Consider the following 26,724-nt stretch of genomic DNA (forward strand, 5'->3'; position numbering starts at 1 on the left):
AGAGAGATTATGAGTTGCCTAATATCACAGAACTAGTTACCAACAGAACCAACACTAGAAACTTTACTTCCTGACTTGTGTTATTATATAAAAGCCTCTATTACTTTAAAACCATTTATAAATTAAGTAAAATATGATACATTTTACTTAACTAATTCACTTATTTGGACTATCAGACATGAGACTGTGAACAACTATAAAGAAAAAGTTATAGTAAGTCAAAATCAACTGCAGAACCCACTATATATTTTAAAAGACTTGTAATGAAAATGTAGTGAACTGTCTTATAATGGCTTTCAAAGACTTAAATTCAAGCCAAAACCTTATTTTTCTCATAAAACAAATTCCAGATTTCGTGGGTGAAATTTCTTGGTTAAAAAAAGACAGATTTTAATTATTGCCAAACTCACTAAAATTATGTTGGCATTTTAAGCTACCCTCTAACTAGTTAGAACTAGAAAAATATCAATATAACTAGTCAGCTTAATTTAAATAAAAACAAGTGAGGGTTTGGACTATAAGGAACATTTAAAAATGTTTGTTTCCCAAAGAATCGGACTACCTTCTCTAGTGGTCTATGAACTGGTGCAATCCCAATGAATAGAAAGCTATTGTAAATGGATCTAATTTCAAATAGATGATTGGGTTTTTCAAAGCTAGCCAGAAAAACAAAAAGCAACATTTTTCATGCACTCTTAAGACTACATATAAAATTCATTTGCCTTTCCTACCATAACAGAAAAGTCTATTGATTTATGATGTTCTTATATTTAAAAAGAATAATACAAGTAAGTTAAGTGAGAAAGTAACATAGAATACGGATAGCTTTATTATATTTGATTCCTGGGGATTGAAGAGTGACTTATTTTTCCTTTTAATGATACTAACTCAATTAATCATCTACTAATACTTTATATGACAACATATTTTTTTGTCTTTGACCCGATCTATAATTTCTTACTGAACAGACTACCTCTGTGTAAGATTAATGTTTAGTAATGGTTGGCTCTTAATTTAGTTGTAATTTCAACTTTGAGATTTTTTTAAATGCACAATTTTTTTAAAAAGTGCCAATGTTCTATAATTTATTGACCTTTGTGTATTTAAAACCATTTTAAGATTGCGGTTTTTCTAGATGACCTCTTCCTTTAGTTGTGGTGAGAATTATTATAATAAAGAAACCTTTCCTAAATTGAGCATATAAAAAGAGTAGAAATTATGTCCTGTTATTTGTTAAACACTTGTGTTCAATGGAGATATTTTGCCACAATTGTCCTAGTACAAGTAGAAAAATACATTTAAAAAATAACATTTTGTCTTACTTTAGTATTATTCTATTGGAAGCTGCTTCCGTTTGCTCATCCAAGTCTGAATAACATTTTAGTTTTTATGGTGACAGACACATATATGTAGATTTTAGTACACAATATTTAACTCTTCTGAAATTATCCCCATCATAATGGTCATCCCAAAATGTAATCACTTTGTGATTATACCCTGTTTCCCCGAAAATAAGACAGTGTCTTATATTAATTTTTGCTCCAAAGATGTGCTAGGTCTTATTTTCAGGGGATGTCTTATTTTTCCATGAAGAAGAATATGGTACACATTTATTGTTAAATGAAAATAAAGGAAATTTATTACCTGTATACGGTACGGTAGTACAGTAGTTGTCAACACAAACCAGACAAACTGTGAATCCTACAGTATCAAGAATTTACTCATTTATTCAATGACAATCATGTCATCATCTTCTGGAACATCATCATAACAATCCAATTCCTGAATTTCCTAGTGAATTTCTTGTGACTCCATTTCTTTCAGAATCAGTGAACCAAATCTCTCATGTTTAGCCTAGGAGAGCCTTATTTTCGGGGGGGGGGGGGGGTGCCTTATATTTCACTCAGAAAAAAACCTGTAAGTAGGTCTTATTTTCGGAGGATGTCTTATTTTCGGGAAAACGTGGTATAAGAATCTCTTTGATTTATTTTATTTGAATGTTTGGAATAAAACAATCACAAACATTTGTAGCATATCTGAACCTTATGCCACAAATTTATGTATACTAAAAGTATTAACTTTATGTTCCTTATATTAGAACTTATCAATTGTCCTGAATGCCTATCCCACCTAGTGTTAAAAACTATAATAATTGGAAGAAACCTAGTGAGTTTGACAGCCTTTAACTCCATCCACTCAAATTTTCTGCATTTGATTTACAGTTTTCCCCACTCACTCTCTTGTCAAGATTTCAGGTACATTCTGGGTGGCGATGCTAAGGAAGAGGAATAGAAGGTGACCTTGATCTTCAGTCATCATCTGTTTACACTAGAATCCCCTGAAACTCACATCATCCTTTTGGCTCCCAGTTGCCATAGTCCTGCCATACTGGCATGTGCCTTGGCCCTCCTGGAAAATGTTCTTTGAGGCATGTTAGCACATATAGCTTTTTTCTTGTCTTAGGTGCAAAGTCTTCTTAGTTGGGCTTCTAAGGAACATATGCAAGTGTTCTTGGCCACACAAAAATAACATTTTGCTGCTCCCTACACCAAGCTGGGTGCTTGCAAGACTCAGACCTTCTAAAGCCCATTGGCCTGGACCTCTCACACAGAAATGTCTATTTTATTGCTTATGTAGACTCTCCATGAGGACATTCAGTGCACCTTATGCGAACTCTCATTGAGGACATTCATCTCTCTGGCCATCATCTCTGTGCCCAAATCCCCAAACTTATCAGGGATATTATTGTTTCTACCTACCATGAATCTTAAAGGGCATAGTGGGATTAAGGGTTCTTCTTAGAGAAATACCTATCAGTATTTTTTAATATATTTTATTTATTTTGTACAGAGAGGAAGGAAGAGAGATAGAGAGTTAGAAACATCGATGAGAGAGAGTCATCAATCAGCTGCCTCTTGCACACCCCCTACTGGGGATATGCCCGCAACCAAGGTACATGCCCTTGACCGGAATCAAACCCAGGACCCTTCAGTCCCCAAGCCAATGCTCTATCCATTGAGCCAAACTGGTTTTGGCACCTATCAGTATTTAATAGTCTTACTTCTCTTCTTATATTTTCCAACTTGAAGATCTCATATCCCCTTAGGTAGGAAAAAATCCTCTGTTACATTAATATAATTCTTCTAAATCTATTCTTTATGGCATCAATTTTATGACTTAACTCCTTTATAACTTTGAATTTTAATACTCAACGATAGATTTTTTTTTATATTTAAATATCAGGCTCTTGTATTTAAAAAATGTATTCCTTAAAAGCAGCAATTCAACAAGAGGATATAACTCTGGTAAACATATATGACATCCAATACGGGAATACCCAAATACATAAAACAACATCTGGAAGATATTAAGGGATAGATCAATAGCAACACAATCATAGTAGGGGACTTTAATACCCCACTGACACCACTGGGCAAATTCTCTAAACAAAAAATCAGCAAAGAAACAGCAATCCTAAATGACACTTTAGATCAGATGGACTTAATTGACATCTTTAGAACATTTTACTCCAAAGCTAGAGAATATACATTCTTCTCAAGTGCACACAGGACATCTTCAAAGATAGACCACATATTAGGACACAGGAAAAGTCTCTTTAAATTCAAAAAGATAAAAATTATAACAAGCATCTTCTCAGATCATAATGGCATAAAACTAGAAATCAACTACAATAAAAACAATGAAAAAATTAAAACACTTGAAGACTAAATAGCATGCTATTAAACAATGATCAGGTTACCAAAGAGAGCAAAGAAGAAATAAAAAAAGCATCCTGGAGACAAATGACGATGAAAGCACAACAATCCAAAATCTATAGGATATAATGAAAGCAGTCCTCCGAGGGAAATTCATAGTTCTACAGGACTACCTAAAATAAATAAATAAATAAATAAATAAATAAATAAATAAATAAGAAAGAAAGAAAGAGAAAAAGTGGTAATAAATTATCTAACCTTGCAACTTAAAGAATTAGAAAGAGAGCAACAAGAAAAGCCCACAGTAACCAGAAGGAAGGAAATAATAAAGATCAAAGCAGAAATAAATGACATAAAGACCAAATAAAACAGTACAAATAATTAATGAAATCAAGAGCTGGTTCTTTGAAAGAACAAACAAGATTGATGAACCTCTAGCCAGGCTCACCAAGAAACAAAGAGAGGGGACCCAAATAAACAAAATCAGAAATGAAAAAGGTGAAGTAACAACTGATCCCACAGATATACAAAGGATTGTAAAAAAAAAAAAAAAAATGCTATGAAAAACTCTACTCTAACAAACTGGACAACCTCAAGGAAATGGACTCATTCCTGGAAAAATTCAAGCTTCCAAAACTCAGGAAGATTAAAAAGACCTGAATAGCCCAATAACTACTGATTGAAACAGTAATCAAAAAGCTCCCAGCAAACAAAAGCCCTGGACCAGATGGCTTCACAAGGGAGGTCTACCAAACATTCAGAGAACTATCCTCCTCAGACTATTTCAAACAATTCAAGAGGAAGGTACAATCCCAAACTCTTTCTTTGAAGCCAGCATTATTCTAATTGCAAAACCAGATAAAGACACCACAAAGAAAGAGAATTACGGTCAATATCCCTGATGACCATAGTTGCTAAAATCCTCAACAATATTCCAGAAAACTGGATTCAGCATTACATTAGAAAGATTATACACCATGACCAAGTGGGATTTATTCCAGGAATGTAAGGCTAGTTCAATATCTACAAATCAATAAACAAAATACATCACGTAAACAAATTGAGAGACAAAAATTACATAGTCATATCAATTGATGCAGAAAAGGCATTTAACAAAATTCAACACCCTTTTCTGATAAAAATGCTCAGCAAAGTGGGAATAAAGGGATCATACTTCAACATAATAAAAACCTTATATGAAAAACCTACAGCCAACATCATTCTCAATGAGCAAAAACTAAAACCATTTCCCCTAGGAACAGGAACAAGATAGAGAAACTCACTCTCACCACTCCTGTCAACATAGTCCTGGAAGTGCTAACCACAGCAATCAGACAAGAAGAAGAAATAAAAGACATACAAATTTGAAAAGAAGAAGTAAAATTGTCATTATTCGATAATGGCATGATACTGTACATAGAAAACCCTAAAGACTCCATCAAAAAATTATTAGACTTAATAAATGAATTTGGCAATGTAGCAAGATACAAAATTAATGCCAAGAAATCTATGGCATTTTTATATACCAATAATGAACATACAGAAAGAGAGACTAAAAACAAATCCCATTTACCATTGTACCAAAATAATTAAGATACCTGGGAATAAACTTAACTAAGGAGGTAGAAGACCTATGCACGGAAAACTACAAACAAACAAACAAAAAAAAAAAACTGAAAAAAGGCACAGAGGAAGATGTAAACAGATGGAAGAACATACCATGTTCATGGATTGGTAGAATCAATATTATTAAAATGTCCATATTACCCAAAGCAATTTATAGATTCAATGCACTCCCCATTAAAATACCAATGGCATATTTCACAGATCTAGAATGAACTCTCCAAAAATTAATCTGGCATTAAAAAAGACTCTGAATAGCTGCAGTGATCCTGAGAAAGAAGAGCAACATAGGAGGAATCTCAATACCAGATATCAAGCTGTAATACAAAGCCATTGTTCTCAACACAGCCTGGTACTGGCATAAGAACAGACATATAGACCAATGGAATAGAATAGAAAACCCAGAAATCAACCCAAATTACTATGCTCAATTAACATTTGACAAAGAGGCAAGAGCATATATTAGAGTCAAGACAGTCTCTTCAATAAATGGTGTTGGGGAAATTGGACATATACATGCAAAAAAAAAAAAAAAACAATGAAACTAGACCATCAGCTTACACCAAACAAAAAAATAAACTCAAAATGGATAAAGGACTTAAATGTAAGATGGGAAACCATAAAAATCTTAGAGGAATCCACAGGCAGCAAAACTCAGACATATGCTGAAACAACAACTCCTAAAGCAACGGAAACTAAATAAAAAATAAAAAAAAATGGGACTACATCAAAATAAAAGCTTCTGCACAGCAGAAGAAACCATTAACAAAACAATAAGGAAGCCCACTATATGGAAGAACATATTTGACAGTGTTATCTCTGATAAAGATTTAATCTCCAGCATTTATAGGGAACTCATACAACTTAACAAAAGGAAGATAAACAACCCAATCAAAAAATGGGCTATGGACCTAAATAGATACTTTTTGAAAGAGGACCTATAGAAGGCCAACAGACATATGAAAATATGATCAATCAAGGTCACTAGTCACTTGAGATATGCAAATCAAAATGACAATGAGATACCATCTCACACCTGTCAGAATGACTATCATCAACAAATGAACAAATGACAGGTGCTGGAGAGGATGGGCAGAAAAAGGAACCCTTCTTCACTGCTTATGGGAATGCAGACTGGTGCAGCCACTGTGTAAAACAGTATGAAGTTTCAAGCTCTCAATCTCTCTGAAATCCAGTTTCTGGGAAGAAGCTAGACTGTCTGCCATCGGGTAGGAAAGTGAGGGTGGCTTGCTTGCAGAGCTGTGCGCAAGAATAATTGTTTGCTGTGCTGGGCGCGAGATGCGGGGACGTGGACAGAGAGGCAGAGATGGCTAATGTCAGCCATCACTGTTGGCCATGCCCCAGCCTAGTGACACCCTGAGACTCTGCCTTGAGACTCCACCCCGCACAATCTACAAAAACACCCAAGTTCCAGGCAGTGGCTTTTGCATATGAATGGCCTTCTCTATCGAAGTTTAACCTAGCAAACTTGCAACCTGGTGCAGACAGCTCCAAAGCTTCCAAGCTCCAAGCAGGGAGAAGACTGTGGTTCTTGCTGTAGCTCCTGAAGGGTGGCCTCAGACAGTAGTTGAACTGTACCCCATTGGAGATCCAGAAACCAGTGTACCTAGTGGTCAATGTGAGACACCAGATTTCAACTCCTCACATCCCTAAGTGAAACATTCAAGAGGTGGACTCAGTGAGCACCAAAGCCCCACTGAAACAAGGCCTGCACCATAAGTGTGTCTGCTGTGCAGCAGTTCTTCCATTATAGACACAGCAGGTCCTCACAGCCAATTGACCTGGAGGTCAATTCCTCCCAGTGTACTAACAGCAATCAAGGCTTAACTAAACCAAGACTTTGCACTCAGCCCACAAAGGGGTGTACCAAGAGCAACCACCTCAGGCAATTGGAGAAGCTGAGCTATTGGCCCCTATTACCGACCACACAAAGCCACTCCATCAACACAGGGAGGCAACCAAAATGCAGAGACACAGAAGCATGTCACAAATTGGAGAGATGGAGGAAAGTAAACTACTGAATGACACAGAGTCCAGAATCACATTTATGACGTTACTCAAAAATATTCTAAAAACCGCTGAGAAACTTGAAGAGACCTTCAAGGACCTTAATGAGAATAAAAAATTAAAAAAAGGAAAAGGATTAGTTAAAAATTAAGCATACACTGTCTGAAATAAAGAATATATAGAAACTCAACTGTGGATCAACATACCCTAAGAGTCAAACCAAAGATCTGGAATATGAGGAAACAAAAAACACCCAACCAGAGAAGCAGAAAGAAAGAAGAATCCAAAAGTGTGAAGATATTGTAAGGAGCCTCTGGGATGGCTTTAAGCGTACCAACGTTCAGATTTTTGGGGTGCCAGAAGAAGAGAGAGCGCGGGATATTGAAGGCCTATTGAAAGAAATGACAGAAAACTTTCCCTACCTGGTGAAAGAAATAGACTTGAAAGTCCAGGAAGCACACAGAACCCCAAACAAAAGAAATCCAAAGAGGAACACACCAAAACACATCATAATTAAAATGCCCAGGGCAAAAGACAAAGAGAGAATCTTGAAAGCAGCAAGAGAAAAACAGTTAGTTACCTACAAGGGAGTACCCATATGACTGTCAGCTGATTTCTCAACAGAAACTATGCAGGCCAGAAGGGAGTGGCAAGAAATGTTCAAATGATGAACAGCAAGAACCTACAACCAAGATTACTCTACCCAGTAAAGCTATCATTCAGAACTGAAGGTCAGATAAAGAGCTTCACAGACAAGAAAAAGCTAAAGGAGCTCATCACCACCAAACCAGAATTAAATAAAATGCTGAAGGGGCATTCTTGCAGAAGAAGAAGAAGAAGAAGAAGAAGAAGAAGAAGAAGAAGAAGAAGAAGAAGAAGAAGAAGAAGAAGGAGGAGGAGGAGGAGGAGGAGGAGGAGGAGGAGAGGAGGAGGGAGGAGGAGGAGGAGGAGGGAGGGAGAAGAGGGGGAGGGGAGGAGGGGGAGGAGAGGGAGGAGGGGGAGGAGGGGGAGGAGGAGGAAGGGGAGGAGGAGGGGAAGGAGGGGGAGGAGGAGGAGGGGAGGAGGGGGAGGAGGAGGAGGAGGAGGAAAAGATAAAAACTATGAACAATAAAAGACATCAAATACATACCTACCAACAAGTGAATCTAAAAATCAAGGGAATAAAAATCTGAGGAACAGAATGGACTGGTGAATATAATAGAATCAGGGACATTGAAAGGGAGTGGACTGACAATTATCAGGGGGAAGGAGGTCTGAGGGGTGCAGGAAGGGATTGGACAAAAATCTTACACCTATGGATAAAGACAGTGGTAGGGGGTAAGGGCATGGGGTGGGGTGGGAAATCAGGTGGAGGGGAGATATGGGGTTGGGGAGAGGAACACCTGTAATAATCTGAACAATAAAGATTTATTATATAAAAAGATAACTGAAATCAGAATTTTTTCAATATTAAAAGTCTTTATTGTGTTCTGAAACATATGAGTTGTCGTATTTATATCATAGGGATCATATGTTCCAGAAACTTCACCTAAACCTGGGTCACCAACTATCACATTTTTTTGTTTTCTTATCCTTACAGAAATTTCACATTAGTGACTTTTTAAGACAAGTAAAATAGTTTCAGTGTTTGAAGTATTCAATAGAACGCTTGATGAGTGTATTTCCCCATAATCAAATTCTAAAAATGTTAGACTTTTATCTCAGATAAAATGCTCTTTTTCTCTGTGACTAGATATACTACTTCTTCTTAAAATGTTCAAGCTCATTTTCAGAAAATATAATCTTTTTTCTTATTTTTTTATTGTTATCAAATTGAATCTTTGGCATAATTTATCTTCAGATTTTAATAACATCCCATTTTGGTATAATCATCCTGTTTGTGAGAAGTTTTGATGACTTCTGAGAAATATTTGTGGTGATGGTCATACGCTCTTTTTTTTATTATTTATGAACTAGGTCACTCTATTCCACGTTTTTCTTTTTAAAATAATTTTAAGATATCATCAGAATAATGTCATAATTTGCAAGGTAATGTTTCTAACTATCCTGGCAGACCAGTTGCTGCTGAATCAATTAGGATTTCAAACATCTCACACATGGAAAAACAAAGAGTTCTGTGAAAATAAATATCAGTTCTTTAATTCACAAGTATGTTCTCTATGCTTCTAGATAGTACATTGTAGGCTGATTGGGTCATGTCTGTTACTACACTGTCAGCGCTTGGTGATCAGAGACTTTGCTTTGCATTCCCAGCACATAACAGAGTCCCTGGTGTAAAATGCTCAATAAATGTTCACTGCTGAATTAACTAAGTACTTAGCCACTTTCAATCAAGAGACAAAGGCCCTGCCTGAAAGTTATTTGTTAAATAATCCATTCAGTTCCTTCTTAGATTTAAATTTTTAAACTATGAATTTGGAGCTAAATGAAAATTAAGATGATCTGGTCAAATTCTCCCAGTTAAGGTTGAAGAAAATGACTCCCAGGTCATTTAAATGGCAGTCCCAGTGAAATATAGCTAGCTCGTGGCAGTGCTTGCTGTAGTGTAACGTCCAGCTCTCATTTTTTTTTTCTATGCCTTCAAGTTTAATTAAATTTATTGCAATCACTTAATAACTGTGATTTACATTTTTAGGGCCCTTTAGGGAAAAAAGGAGCTCCTGGTACTTCTGGAAAACCTGGGATTCCTGTAAGTAGCCAGTCTTTGGCATCTTTCTTGCTTTTCTTAATAGAATTGGCAACTTTAGCAAGCAGAAAAGTCTGGGGCCAGTTATGACAAGTATTGGATAAATCAGATTTTCTTCAAGAAAAAAATTAAGCCCTTGCAGGAACACAGAGGAAACAAAATATGGACCATTCACTCAAAACCAAGCTTGCTATTTAAATGTAATTCTCTGTAACTGAAGGATGCTATTTTTCAGTGCTACAGAGCCCTCTCTGTGGACTCATGCTACTCTCTGATGGTGAACCACTAAAAAACAGGGAAATTGGAATCATGACTAAGTGGTGACAAAGATCAGAGGTCATCAAGTATGAATAGAAAGACTTGAGCTGGGTTTTAATTAAAGCACTCAACCTCTTGTGTTCCTGGTAAAAGAACAAAAAGTCTTAGGGGTGGGAAAACAAAGTCTTTCATCACAGGACAAAAATTAATTTTATCTTAGCCACCAGTTCCCTTCTCTGACCAGGCAAATATGTGTTGACTAACTTATTAGCAAAGATTTTTCTGCTGGTCTTCCCCAGTCACCTGCTTTGGGTGTGACCTCTGTTGGTTCAAAAAAGTGGAAAATAAACATAAATCATAACATGTAAGCAATTCGTACAGATAAAATCCAATTGCCCAAGAGTAGAAACAACTTGTTCAGATTCAGTCATATAATTACCTAATTCAAATTGGCAACAAAAAGAGCCATAATCTGTTCCTTTGGAAAATAATGTGATAGGAGGTTTTGTAAATGGTGAATGGCAGCCTATATCCTAAGCGGACAGATGCACAGAGCTGATCTTTACTTCACAGCTGGGGAAAGCCTGTGCTGCACAGTGAGAAATACCAGAGAATTACACTAAAACTGAAAAGGATTCACAGTATGTTGCTGATTAGCTTGGCATTTTTGTTTTGGGAACTTAAAGACAGTGGCCCGATCTTTTGAAACCAAATAATAAGGCATCCAAGAAATAGGAAAATTTATCCTGGACAAGGTATTAAAAATGTAAACACTCTCTCCCACCCATAAATATAATTTGTTATTAAATCGCCATGTACAGTACCTCTCTATAATCCAAATCATTTTAATTATCAAGGGGTTTCCAGGCCTACCTGGTCCAAAGGGCCTGCAAGGATACCAAGGAACAGATGGCCTCTCAGGAAACCCTGGGAAAGTGGGACTACCCGGAAAACAGGGCCTTCCTGTAAGTAGATTGAATATTTCTTTGCTTTTTATTCTTTATGTATAGTGTCTCCTGGCTAGACCATAGATATTTTGGCTTTCTAAGCTTTGACATTGGTTATAATTAAGCTTATCATTTCTTTAATACTTATTTTAGAATTGTGTTTATGATTTCCAGATAGTATTGATGAGTACATTTGCTTGAATATTTTATATTGAATAACACATATTTTTCATTTATGCCATTTTACACATATAAAATCTTACAAATAAGGACCATAAAGAAGCAGTTTTAGGGGCTATCCAAACTGGCTATGTTTTGAGTTCATCAAAAACCATCTTTGGAACATTTAAGCCTTGGCAGTACCTCAAGGTAGGTTCTGCCAAAAATTATTTTTCCTTTACTTTTATCAGTATTTTACTTGAAAAAAAAAATGTGTGAATATTCTTTCTCTATATATCTGGTGAGGCAATGACATATATTCTCTCTTATTTTTCTATAACAGTTCTATCTTATTTTATCAGAAATTTAAAAATCTATTTTATTTTCATTTAGCCATTTATCTTCTTTCCTTCCCTCATGTCATCATAATAAAAATATGTTGTTTTCATTGATTTGAGACAGACACAGAGAGAGAGAGAGAGAGAGAGAGAGAGAGAGAGAGAGAGAGAGAGAGAGAGAAGAGAGAGAGAGAGAGAGAGAGAAAGTGAAAGAGGAGATTGGTTTCTTTCTGTGTGTGTCCCCAGGAAACATGGAACATGCAGCCTAAGTATGTGCCTTGACCAGCAATCAAATCCTCAATCTTTTGGTTTCTGGGATGATGTGCCACCCAACTGAGCCACCCAGCCAGGGCCATTAACCACATATTTTCAAAAACCAAGTAAAATTTACCTGTGTACATTTCTGTTATTTGTACATGTTTATCTGCTTTTCTCTTCTTAAATAATCAATTAATCTTAGTTGTTTATCAAATGTAGCATAATGCTGTACCTACACCCAAACCCAAATTAAGTCTTAATTTTTAAACAATGAAATAATGAATCATTTCATTGTTTAAAAAACAACAACTATGGAACTATGCTGTAACCAACTTAATTTTATTTTAGAAATAAATATCTGCTAAGATTCTATTTGAAAAGGTGAATGTTATTAAAAAGTCTTAACATGGTTTCTATTTATTTAGGGGCACTATGTCAGAACATCAAAGCATCAACAGGTTAAACTCTAGAAAACTTTGACAGCCAGACTAATGTTCTTAATTAAACTAGTTATAGACTTCTAGAGGCCCGGTATACGAAATTCATCCATGGGGTGGGTCCCTCAGTCTGGCCAGCACACTCTCACAATCTGGGACCCCTCAGGGGATGTTGGGCCTAAACCGGCAGTCAGACATCCCTCTCGCAATCCAGGACGTTGCATGCATCAGTGACCATACTTTTCATACAGGTGAAAGGCATCTTGCTGTTGTGTGGGCAGCTACATTTTTTTGCCCTAATTATAAAAAGTAGTACACAACATGGTCCTTCTGAGGCAGTAGTACCATTTTCCCTATCTTCTGGGTGGAAAAACTGAAGCAGAGAGAAGTGATTATGGGCACCTACATTTTTTTTTTTTTTTTTTTTTGCCCTGATTATATTAGGTCTAGTAATAATTAATGTCGTTTTCTAATATTTTTTTTTTTAAATCGAATTTATTTAAACAATACAACAAAATTTAATCAACAATATAGTTGCTGTTGTTTTCTACTACTTGTGCCCAACGCTCAGGAACAATTTTAATCCATCTGTTGTAAAATTCTTGTGATTTTGATGCAAAAAATTCGATCAATGCATTTTTGAGGCATTCTTCATTATTAAATTTTTTTCCAAGAAGAAAGTTTTGCAAAGAATGAAACAAATGGTAATCAGAAGGGGCAATATCAGGAGAATATGCAGGTTGAGGGAGAACTTCCCATTCCAACTGGCGCAGTTTTTCAGCAGTGATTCTTGCAGTATGCGGTCGTGCGTTATCGTGGTGAAGAATTACGCCCTTCCGATTAATCAGCGCGGGTTCTTTTTCTCTTAAAGCTTGGGCTAACCTTTCCAATTGGGCACTATACACTGCACTTGTAATGGTTTAGGTAGATGGTAAAAGTTCATAACGAAGAATTCCTTTAAAATTCCACCAAACACACAACATCACTTTTTTCGCATGCAAGTCAGGTTTTGGCGTGGGCTGTGGAGCCTCATTTTTGTCCAACCATTGAGGCCGCCTTTTCAAATTAACATACAGCACCCATTTTTCATCTCCGGTAACAATTTGCTCTAAAAACGGCAAACGGTTTTGACGAGAGAGGAGCGAACTGCAAATTGTGACTCTTTGATTACGGTTGTTGTTGGTCAACTCATGAGGAACCCATTTTCCAAACTTTTGGACTTTGCCAAGTGCACGCAATTGATTGGAAATTGTTTTCTGTGAACAATTTAAAGTTGTCGCAAGCTATTGTTGGGTAATTTGAGGATTTTGCACCAAAAGAGCTTGAAGAGCTTCTTGATCAAAATTGGACACACGGCCTCGACCACTCTTGTCATCTAACGAAAAATTTCCCTCGCGAAATTTCTCAAACCAACGCTGGCATTTTCTGGCGTTAGCTGCATCTTGACCAAGAGCACTACAGATGTTTTTTGCAGCCTCACTTGCTTTTCTTCCTAATTGGAACTCGTAAAGCATGCAGTGCCGAATATGCTCTTCATCCGCCATCTTCTTAGCCCTAGTTTTGCAACAAAAACCAAACCAAACACAAACTTTTTCAATCAAAACTTGTTAATTGCACTTCTCACGTTCTGTAGATACCACGTGTTTGAAGGTTATGTCAATACAAGTCAACGCCAAGCAAGATTTTAAACGAATGTTTAAAAACGACATTAATTATTACTAGACCCGATAAAAGTAGTATATAACATGATCCTTCTGAGGCAGTAGTACCATTTTCCCCATCTTATAGGTGGAAAAACTGAAGCAGAGAAAACTTAAGTAATTGGCTTTGTCACACAGTTGTAAGTGTCAGAATCAGGGTTGACCACAAAATGTGCAAGCCAGAATTCATGCATGTCATCGCTGCATCATCCTGTTTTCTCAATGTTAGAGTAGCCTTGCCAGGTTTTAATTTTTAAATCTAAGAGACTGTTCCCAATATATAGGGTGGGGTCCCTAGGCCTAGCCAGCAATCAGGGCCGATCTGTGGGGCAACCGACAAGGGTAATTGGGGGCCCCTGCTGGCACCCTACTTAGCTGGCAGCCTGGCACTGCCTGCTCACTGGCCCAGACCAGGGGCAGCTCCTGCATTGAATGTCTGCCCCCTGGTGGTCAATTTTCTTCATAAGTGACAGGTGGAACATTTGGTCAATTTGCATATAATGGTTTATTATATAGGATGTTATTAACATCAGTTGGGTTAAAAAGGGACTTTCACTTGATGTCTCAGTCTTAAAAGGAGCTCAAATCTAAAAAAGAATAAAGCACAGAACAAAATAATTAATAAGTAAGTTTAGGAAGGTTACTAAGATGCAAGATGAACATACAAAACTAAATTGTATTTCTGTATACTGACAATATATACAATCAGAAATTGACTTTTAAAGAGCAGTTTTTAAAATAGCTTTAAAATGGCATAATCTGACACACACACACAATGTGCAAACCTGTATATTGAAAATTATATAATATTGCTGACAGAAATTAAAGAAGACCTAAATAAGTGATATGTATTCCATGTTAATGAATCAGAAGACTCAATACTATTAATATGTCAATTGTCCTATATGTTGACAGTATCTTAAAACATTAATCATATAACTATCATATGACCCATCCATTTAACTCCTAGCCCAGAGAAATGAGAGCTTATGTCCACACAAAAACTCGCACATGAATATTCATAGCAGCTTTCTTTGTAATCATCCCAAACTGGAAGCAACCCAAATGTCCATCAAAAAATGAATTGCTAAACAAATTGTGATACACATATATAAGTAAATGGTAGTCTGCAATAAAAAGAATGAGCTATTGATACATGCTACCACATAAATCAATCTCAATATAGATATACTAAGTTTTCTTTAAAGAGCAGACAAAAAGGGGCATATACTGTGTGAATCTACTGAGGCAAATTGTAGGAATTGTAAACTCATCTGTAGTGACCAAAAGCAAATTAGTGTTTTCCTAGAGATGGGAGTGCATGTTGGAAGGCATGGGAAGGATGACTTACAAAGGATAGGGAACATTTTGGGAGGGTGAATATGTTATCTTGATTATGATAATGATTTCACAAGTGTGTTCTTTTTAAATTGATTTGAGATAGAGAGAAACATTGATTTGTTGTTCCACTTATTTATGCATTCATTGGTTGTTGTTTTTTGTATGTGCCCTGATTGGGGGTCAAACTGGCAAATTTGGCACATCAGGATGATGCTCTACTAGGGGTGTCGAACCCAATCAGAGAAGGGGCCAAAATCTAAAATCCAGCCTAAATCGCGGGCCGAATGGTTTACTGAACAGTCATAAACTGTCATTGTGATGGAAACGCAGCGGAGTGCAGTGATGACAGCGCGGTGCGGACCACATTGCAAGGCCTGGCGGGACGGATTTGGCCCGCGGGCCTTGTGTTTGACACATGTGCTCTAAGCAACTGAGTTAGGTCAGGGCCAGGGGTGGATTCGTTATGTCAATTATACCTTATATAATTTACAATTGTGTAAAGTGCTATTATATGAGGGAAGAGGCAAGGAGAGATGACACTGAATAATAAATAAGAGTTAGGAAATTAGGAATATTCATTGTGTTGGGGAGCAGGAAAAAAACATTATAGGTAGAGAAAACAGCATATACAAAGGAAGAACATTGTGTTTGAAGAACCATAATAAGACTAATTAGAAGCTAAAGTTTAGTACGCAAATTATAGGAGAGTTTGATTCTGTTCAGGTATACAATGGACACATCATGGCGGATATTGAAGGTCATATTAAGGATATTGAACAAAGAATGTTAAAGACAGTAAGAACCCATTGAGGTTTAAGCTTAGAAGCGACATTATCCAATTTTACATTTTTAAAGGATTCCCTATGGCTCCAGTATGCCAAATGGGTTGGAAGGGAGAAAGGTTAGATGCAGAAGACAATAAGAAGACTGTTTATTGAAGTATTCCAGGCTACATATGTTCATGGCTTAGACTACACTTGTGAAGTGAAAATGGAAGGACTTGGATGGATTTAGGTATTATTTAGGATGGAGCTTTAACAGGACTTGATTTTTTATTATAAGAGGTAAGGGGGGGAGGTGTCAAGGATAACTTCCATATTTTCAACTTTTGCAAGTTTCTAACTCTATGCACTGTAACACTTGTCACTAAAAAGCCAAGATTGAAGGAAGCCCAAATCTTATGGGTACGGTTATGATATCCAAATGGAGATAAGCTGGTAATTAAGTATTCTAGGCTAGAACTCAGAGAGGAGGTCAAATATTAATTTGAGAGTCATCAACACAGAAAAATGCTCCAATCAGAGTTCTGTAAGGATGTATGTGGAACACTCAATTGAAATTTTGAAGAGCCTATTTAGAGAAATGTAGACAGAGTTAAGACTGCCAGTAAATAATGTTTGGGGACCTTAGAAACTATCAACAGTAGGAAGTAGTAATCAACCTTATACGTGAAAGGTTAAAGGGAATAAATAATGTCAAGTCAAGAGTCACGTGGAGTTGTTGGAAAGGGGGCATCTCACAGGAACCATAGTTGAAAGTAATCCAGCCACTGGCAGAATAGCAAAACTGGGAGGCAATGGAAGAAATCAATATATTACCTCTCTCTCATCCCACTTTCCCATATCCTAGTGATATATCCCATTGGCCAACCCTAGGAATTCAAAGGACAAGAGAACCCAAGTGAGGCAGTCCATGAAGGTCAGATTCCCAGAACAAATGGTGAGATAGAGAAGGGGCAGTGAGCAGATTAAGGGAGCAAATGAAAAAAAACAAACCAACACAAATATAATGTAAACAATGGAAAGAAAGTCCAGACTCAAGCTGTGAGGAATTCTATCATTTAGAAGTCAGGTAAAGGAGGAAGAGGAGACTACAAGGGAAATTGAGATGGAGTGATCATAATAGATAGGAGAAAAAGAATGTAATGTCATGAAAACTTAAAAAACAATAGTTCAAAAAGAAGAAAGTATAATCAATTATATTTAATCATCCTGAGAGAATGTGTTGGACATTTTTAAAACATTAGTAGCATTCAGTGCCCAGGGTTGGCGCACACTGCAGTGTCCAAATTCGGGCTGCCTCATCTCCCTTTAATTCTACCCATTTTCCTAACCTGCTTTTCCAGGTTTACCAGTGAATATATGAGCTACTTGTTGTCTTTTCAGTAAATTTATGCTTAAATTCTATAGGGCTGGTTTCTGGTGTGTGCAAGGAAGAACCTTGAGTAATATCGAAAGCTAGTAAGATGAAATCATAACCATTGTGTTTTAGTATATGAAGATCATGCATAACTTTAGCAAATAACCACTTGGTTGATGAGTGACGGTAGAAACAGGATTGTTTCAGGAGAGACCAAGGAGAGAATCAAGATATTCAGAAAATTCAGAGGGAAAAAATTGGTTCTGAAGGAGAAAGTAGAGCAATAACTAGAGGGGAAAAAACTGAAATACCATGTTGAACATATTTTTAAATGAGAGAACTTCAACCCTATTTAAATGCTAGAAGTACCTAGTGGAAATGGAGAAGCTGAAGATATTATCAAAGGAAAGAAGACTCTGAGTATGAATTGGTAAGACAACAAACCTGTATATTCTACCTCCTTCTAGTTGGGGATTATTTTTAGAAATCATATTCTGAAACACATGTCCCTTTACATGAATTTTATGATGAAAGAAATTAGAATGAATTACAATAATTGAATACCTCTGATGGCCAAGAAGTTGAATGCTGTCTGGTATTGCAATTAGTAAACAATGATTTATCAGATCATAAATCATCTTTTTAGCTTGTTGTAAGAATTAGAGAAATTTTACATGCATTCTTAGGATAACAGGATGTCATTAAGTACTTAGTATTTTATATTCATCAAAACAAAAACAAAGTAATTTTTTCTTGAGGAATTCTCCTTTTAATCCTGAAGTTTATTTTGGTATTGATGAATATGGAAATATTTTCTACTGATGTCTCTGCTCCCTGTAGAATATTTGCTGTGAAAGTATAATGAGAATGTCTGTCCAATGAAATTAGGTAGAAATAGCTAAACTGGTCATTAGGGAATAAGATTTCTAAGATAATTACTATGTTGATAGAGAAAGTACTTCAGAAAGTAATAGCGTTTCTAAATATTAGCAAATTCCCTGGAATATTTTCAATAATGAATAAGAAAATCTCTCCATTGGTCTTTTTTCTCCCCCAATCATGGCGTTGTGGTGTCTTTTGGCTTACCTTTAAAGACGGCTGAATTTTTCCACTGAGAAAAATATTTATTCAGGGATTTCTAGCATTATGCAACTGCCTGATTTTCCTAAACAATGTTCTTTGGTTTTTTCATTTTGTTTTATTTTGTTGAGGGTTTTTGATGTTGTTAATGTGGCCAAGGAGTTAAAGAATTCCTGGCATATTCATTCTGCAGTTTCAATGTGGTTTTTTTTTTCCAAGGTCATGTGACTCACTGAAAGCCAGTGTTGGGGAGGTTCACAGTTGCCTGTGTGAATTTCCTTCTGTAGAAATGAGTTTTGAGACTAGTCAACTGAGCACATCTGTAGTAAATGAATCTACATGCTGTTTTCATTGAGCTGGACTTCTGTACAAGCACAGTGCCTAATCATTTATGAAAAAGGAAAACAACTTTTCTCTGCAAAGATCATAAATCCATTTGTCATCAAAATGAAGACTTACAAGTCTTTTTTTTATTGCTACAACTAATAAAATTGGTTATTGGGAAGAAGGGAAAGAAACAAAATGAAGAACTTGACTTAGGACAAATCAAGGCCTTTCAATCTAAAGACTTTGCAGTTTGTCAGGTGAATACAGGCTCAAGTGTTGTCTCAAACAAGATGCTTGTCCCAAAAGAACATTGAATGTTTTGAGTTTTCCACATGTGGATAGTGCCCAGTATAAGAAGGAAACACACACTTCATCAGCCCACTCTTAATCCAAGCCTAGAGTAGCAGGACCACCGTGGGAGCTTCTATTAGAAACACCAGCATCCCTGCCCCCCCCTCTGGGCTGTGCCTTCTCTGGTGCATGAGCTAGTCACATTAAAGAAATTTCTGATTCTACGAAGATACATTTATTTTTTCTCAGTATTTTGAAGAAACATACCTGCAATCAGCAAATCCTTTCAACTCTTGATTACTAAGCAATTAATGATCAGTTATGCCTTATCCTAATTACTATTTTCTCCCTTTTCTACTGCTGCTCCTTTGGCTTATTTCCTGCTCATTAGAAACTCTTCTAGGACAGCCAAAGCTCAGTGTATTTGACTGCTTACTAGCAACAAAATGAAAGACTTACTGAAGGATTAACTTTTCTACTTGAATCTTCAATGACTCGCAATAATCCTATCAAGTTCATACTCTTTGTGGAATGTTGTTCTTTCATAATCTGGTCTCTGTTTATATATTCAGTCTTACATTCTACCTTTCTCCTCACATGTGCTATGCATTTCAGCAAACAGTTATTAAGTGCTTATTATGTGTCAGGTGGTATTCTACTTGTTAAATATGCACAAAGTTACTTAATACTCACAAAACCTTCATGAAGTAGGAAAACCCATTATCTCTAGTTTACAGAAAAGGAAGCTTAGATTCAGAGATATAAATAGCTTGCCTAAGGTCACACAGACAACAAATAATAGAGCCAGTATTCCATATCAGGCCATCTAGATTCAGAGCATGTGTTCTTAACCACTATGCAAGACTGTATGCTTCATCCCCTAAATTCTGTGTATTTCCCTCTCTTCCATGTTTTTGTTCATGCATTTTATTCCCTCTGCATGGAAAGCTCATCCATCTTGCCCTCTAACTTTAGGATGAACAACTTTTTTATCTTCCAGGACTAAATGGAACTGCTACTTTCAGGTGCTCTCCCCTGACCCTGCACTCAGAGTTAAGCATGCATGCTCTGAACTTCCACACACTCTATACACTGCTTCTGTCAGAGCCTGGATAATATGGTTTTTCTTTTTAATCTTCATGTCTTTCTTCCCCCAAGAGATTGTACTAGTAAACTCCTGTAGAAGTGAGATTGTGTTTTCTCTGTATCTCTAGCACATAGCATAATGACAGATCCATAGAAGAAGCTCAAATATTTGAAGAATGAATGTTCTTTGCATAAGTATGATTTTGGAGACCTGAGTTTAAAATTAAGATGTGTTAGCTTCTTAACATCTTAAGTGTAATCCATAAAATGAGTATAATATGTACTTTGTATGGTTTTTAGAATCAAATGAAAATATTGTTTGTGAAATGCTTAGTACACTGCAGAGACTTATTGAATCATCATCTTTTAATAATATTAAATATTGGTGGTTAAGCTAACATTTATTAATTCAATAAATATTTATGTAGTACTTAATCTGAGCCAGGAGTTAGGAAATAGAGCAGTGAACAAAGAAGTGAATTCATGGGCAAAGAAGTGAATTCATGGAATATACATGGAACAGCAAGAAATTGCTGACATTTGACTATTTTTGACACCCCCCCCCAAAAAAAAATTACAATTCAATATGGATCAACCAAATAATTGGTTAGTAACCTATAAATAAAGAAATTAGTTAATTCTGAATTTTGGTAAGTGCTATGAATAAAATAAGTAAGGTTTTGATATGGATGGACAGATTATGGAGGCCTTATTGAGAAGGTTATACTTCAGCTGAGGACTAAAGTTAGTCTAAGCCAGGTATATAAAAAATAAAGGAAGAACATACCATAGGAAGGAACTAAGATGAAAAAATCAGCAATCGGGAAGTTTGGCATAGTCACAGGTTTACCAGAGGATCAAGTAAGATAGTATAGAGATATATTTGTTATGTTTGTAATAAAATATGGACATTTAATTTTTCATAGTGATGTGAGTCTGGACATGTCTAAGCTAAATATAGATAAAATAGCCTCTTTCAGTCCCTGTTAGTCCTGTGATTATGAGTTGAGACCTGGGTAAAAAAGATTTTATATGATATACTAATTTTGTCCAATATTATAGTGCCATTTGCACTCCGTTATGTAATACAATGTTGAAATGCCAGTATTCATTAAAGCTGAACAACAGTTCATTTATATACTCTTGGGAATGGACCTAAGTCATGCAGATCTGTCTTCTCAGCCTTAAGACTTGGCTCTACCCTGCTCTGAGTTCCATAGCTTTAATATGTTTAGAGATTCAAAATTAAAGTTACCTCCTAACTTTAGTACATAGCTCATTCATAAATCTTATTTCTAGCATTCAGCCATATTACTTATGATTAGCACTGTGGGAAAATGTATGAATGCTACATTATTTAAATATAATATAGGCTCCCATATAATCAACTAGTAATTACCATCCCACATATGTTAAACAGCCAATTCTTTCCTAAGATGGATATATTTAGTAAAACAAATAAAATGAGAAATTCCTACTTAAACAGAAGTGTTTTTAATAGCTTGGAGTAAAGGAAGCAAAGTATTATTTTTATAACTCATTGGTTTGCTGGCTTAACAAAAAATACAGTATATATGTTGTCCAATAATGTAAAAGAAAACATAAGGGCATCATGGTTATTTTTACGTATTATAGAAAGTAAAATAATTTTTTAATTACTATATTCTTACACAGTAAATATATCAATATTATGCTTGGCAGTAGAGAAAGGAAAAAAACTTACCCTACTAATTTTAAGGATAGTATTTTAAAGAAAAATATTACCTAATTTGAAATTCAATGTCATTTTAAATTTATCATTAAAAAATAAATGATAAATTGATTTTTTATGTTAATTTGCTAAAAAAAAATCAATCAAATTAACATAAAATATTTATTATCTCACTCAACACAATTTTTAAGATAGTCTTCCTTTGCTAATGTTCTCAACTGTGGATTTTTATTGTTGCCTTTAATAAACCATTTTTTCTTACTTATTTCTTAAAGCACATGTGTCAAACAGAAGGCCCGCGGGCCAAATCCGTCCCGCCAGGCCTTGCAATGTGGTCCGCACCGCACTGTCATCACTGCACTCCGCTGCGTTTCCATCACAATGACAGTTTATGACTGTTCAGTAAACCATTCGGCCCGAGATTTAGGCTGGATTTTAGATTTTGGCCCCTTCTCTGATTGAGTTCGACACCCCTATCTTAAAGTATTTGTTTCAGTCCTAATGAGATTAAGGCTGCTAAACCAAGGGGTCTGGAGAATAACAGAGACATTCTCTTTGCTATGTTTCACCATAAATCACAAACCAGTCATCATTGTTCCAAAATCTGTATCTGTAAACTTATGCACATAGCCCTATTTTCCTTCCCAGATCCTTCCAGAATGAAGGCAGATTTATACTTAAATTATTTCTTTCTTTATCTACAGGGAAGTCAAAGTAAAAGGCAATTCTATCTTCTTCCCTTAACTGATATCAGATTAAATAAAACAATTCAACTACATTGTCATTATAGTTTCAAACATATGAAAGACACTCAGTAAAAAGTAGCTCTTGTAGTTGATAGTACTGTTGTCATCACTGATGTTGTTGTTGATGCCAGTACTGATCCACGTGTGTGTTTCCTTGGAATCCAAGCCTTAAATAGCCATCAGTTTCAGTCTTATCAAAAATGGACACTTTTCTTCAGAGTTCAAAACTAACTTAAGGGTACATGTGTACAACTTGTAGATAAATAAGTTATGGAGAGTTAATGCACAACTCAATAATTATAATCAACAGAACTGTATTATAAACTTCAAACATGCACAAAAAATAAATAATGAATATGTAACAAGATAAAGGTATTAGCTAGAGCACTGTATTAATCATATTGCAAAATAAAAATGTATCAAACCAGCACATTATACATCTAAGTTGACACAATACTATATGTCAATTATCTATATGTATAAAAGGTTAAGTGACTGATTATCTGTCCAACCAATGGACTAGCCGGTACATATGACGTGCACTGGCAATTTAAAAACAAACGTTGACTCAAGCATGCAAGATAGATATAAAGCTCTCACTGGTGCCATTCTAGACAGAGTAGGAATATTCCTACCTGAACCCATCTTCAGGCATGGTCAGTTAAATGTTGCTTTCTCTCGGGTTCAAAGAGTGTGTGACATTAAAATTAAAGTTGTAAATACTTCATCACAAGGAAAATTAGTCAAGCACTCTGAAAGTGTTTTTACTCTTAATGTGGTATACAGGGAGATATTAGAATAACTAATCCATTTGTCAGTTATTGTTTTTATCAATGTTGTTTTTATATCATGTTTTTGTTGTTTTTATATCATGTTTTTGTTGTATCATGTTGTTATTTATTTATTAGTCAATTTATATATTATTTTCACTTACATTTTACTCATTTTCTTTCATCTCTGACACTTCTATTATAAAGAAATGGCGAATAAGCAATATTAAAATATATCTTCTAATTAATTTCCTTTCAATGTGCATAAATCTGTGCACCGGACCACTAGTATCTTAATAAAACAAGAAACAATTTAAGCCAGTTTCACAATTTAATTAAAAATAATTAAATATATATTTTATACACACACACACACATATATATATATATATATATATATATATATATATATATATATACATACACACACATATATATTGACTTCAGAGAGAAAAGGAGAGGGAGAGAGAGATAGAAACATCAATAATGAGAGAGAATCATTGATTGGCTGCCTCCTGCACACCCCCTACTGGGGATCAAGCTCACAACCCAGGCATGTGCCCTTGATTAGAATAGTACCTGGGACTCTTTAGTCTGCAGGCCAACACTCTATCCACTGAGCCAAACCTGCTAGGGCTGGCTCATATCTGAGGATAATGAAAATCTCTGGCCATGAGACATCAAATACTCTTATCATTCTATTTTTTTAAGACTGAGGTAAATTGTTGATTGGTTTCAGCATCTCTGAAAAAATTAATTGTGATTTTATATACTTTTTAAAATTTGCTCAGAATGACATTCTCTTTGCTGATGGGTTTTAGTCAAATCATTTTTAAGACATTGGAAAGAATGCCTAGGGATTAACATCTGTTTCTCTTGAAAGCAAAATTACTCATCCATCTGTGTATCCATAATAAAAAATGTTTGTTCTCTACTTGTATGAAACATTGTTTGGAAATTTGTACGGAACACTCTGCTACTGTCCTCAAATTTCTCTCTAAGAAACCAACATGAACAGTAAAAAACTTGGAGCATATTCATCATGTTATATTAAATGCCTGATAGCACTGAAACTAGAATAAAGTTTCTAGTATACAGTAATCCTAAAGTCCTTATTCTCAGCTAAAAATACCTATTGGCTTCAGGAATGTTCAACAGTATTTGAATATCCATTGTCTCTGTATCACCTGAAAAATACTTTTTTTTTTCCTTGTTGGAGAATAATGGTCTCATAAATTACCTGAAAGTAAAATTAAAATGAGGTGAAGTGGGCTGTTTGAAGTATCCTAAAATCATCTAGTATAATCTGGGTATGGCAGAGCTTATGAGCAAATAACGCTTATTGTACTTAATAATAGTTCTAAAACACAAGAATAATGATGCTGGTAATTCACATGTGCTAAAGGGAAGTCATAAAGTGCTTCCTGTAAGAGAAAAAGTGAGTACAGTACAAACACTAAGATATACTGAGAAAGACCACATTTATGTAACTTTTATTATAGTATATTGTTATAATTTTATTATCAGTTATTGTTAGTCTCTTACTGTGCCTCATTTATACATTAAACTTCATAATAGGCATGTATGTATAGGGAAAACAGTATATATATAGACAGTTTAGTACTATCCATGTTTCAGTCATCTACTCAGGGTTTTGAAATGTCCCCTCTACTGTACAACATCTATTTATTCATCAAGAGGCAAGAAAACCACTCAAAAGCTTGTTCTTTGTTTTTTTTTACTTGACTATTGATGCCACTCTAATGTCCTCAACACTTTAACAATAGTTTTTACCAAAAGGCTAGCAATCTTAAGCAAGTTTATTTTTGCTGCACAATCTAATCCAATCAAGAAGTAACTTTCCTTGCTGAGCTAACAAACAAAACATCCAAAAACGTATTTTAGTTGCAACTTTATTTTCATTTTTTTATGGAGAAATTCTGTTGTGATAAGATACTTCATTTTAAATTTCCTAACTTTTCTGTCTCATTCCTGTGAGGTAGGAATATTGTGCCAAATGTTTGGTCTAATAATGTGGATATGTAGTATATTTTGTTATTGTTAATCCTCACTAGAGGTTTTTCCCCCACTCATTTTTTTATTTTTTATTGATTTCTTTTTTTATAATTTAAAATATTGCATATATCTCCTTCTTTTTTTCCCCCATCAGCCCCTCCCTGGCCATTCCCAACAAACCCCCAGGACAACTTCCCAATGCCCCAGTGTCTGTGTCCATTGGTTATGCTAATATGCATGCATACAAGTCCCCATTGATTTTTAGAGACAGTAGAAGGTAAGGAGAGGGGTGGGAGAGACAGAGAGAAAGAGAAACATCAATAAGAGAAACACACTGATTGGTTGTCTCCCACACTCACACCAACAGGGATCAAACTGGTAACCTGGGCATGTGCCCTGACTGGGAGTTGAACCAGAGACCTTTTGTTGCTCAGGATGATGCTCAACCAACTGAGCCAGGGCAGAATATTCTTTTAAGGAGATATTAACCTTAAAAGCTATTAGATTTGTCATGTACACCAGAGTATAATACAAAAAGTTAGAACACAACAAACATACCTCACACATAAGCTACTTAAGTCAGAAGATACTGGTGGAATTTGTACTGCCTCTGTGTTTTCATTTCAAAAACCCAAGGCCATTACATTAATTAGAGGCTTTTTGGTGGGCCAAAACATTTTTTAAACATTTTACTTATTTGGGACAGAAGCCCAGGATGACTCCCAGACACTGATAGTGTGTTAACAGCGGCATTTCACAAGACCAACCCCTCCTACATTTATGAAGCCTCTGGACATGTTTTTTAGGAACTGCCCCAGTTTTCATTTATCTGTGTTATTTAGGGCATCAGAGGCAGCCCAGGAAGAGCAGGACTGGCTGGGTCTCCAGGTCCTCGAGGAGCAAAGGGTTCACCAGGCCTGCCAGGAAGCCCAGGCATCGTAGGCCCAAAGGTACTTTTAATGTTTTGTTCTGATGGATGAATAATATTGACCACCCTTACTGGCCCTGAGTTCTTTGGCTACATTACAGGATGCTAAGAGTAATAGCTTTTAATAAAATTTGGCTAA

At 35.7% G+C, this 26,724-nt stretch overlaps 1 protein-coding gene across 2 annotated transcripts in view; it reads left to right on the forward strand.

Annotated features, from left to right (window-relative positions):
* Positions 1–26,724, forward strand: part of COL24A1 (collagen type XXIV alpha 1 chain) — a 293,517-nt gene that overhangs the window by 226,465 nt on the left and 40,328 nt on the right. For both annotated transcript variants that reach the window (XM_036446684.2, XM_045584381.1), the window contains exons 46-48: positions 10,003–10,056; positions 11,169–11,276; positions 26,500–26,607. In XM_036446684.2, coding sequence (XP_036302577.1) covers positions 10,003–10,056; positions 11,169–11,276; positions 26,500–26,607 — 270 coding nt within the window. The remainder of the gene's footprint in view (positions 1–10,002; positions 10,057–11,168; positions 11,277–26,499; positions 26,608–26,724) is intronic.

The sequence above is a fragment of the Pipistrellus kuhlii genome, unplaced genomic scaffold (assembly GCF_014108245.1).
Source record: "Pipistrellus kuhlii isolate mPipKuh1 unplaced genomic scaffold, mPipKuh1.p scaffold_m20_p_2, whole genome shotgun sequence".
Lineage (NCBI taxonomy): Eukaryota > Metazoa > Chordata > Mammalia > Chiroptera > Vespertilionidae > Pipistrellus > Pipistrellus kuhlii.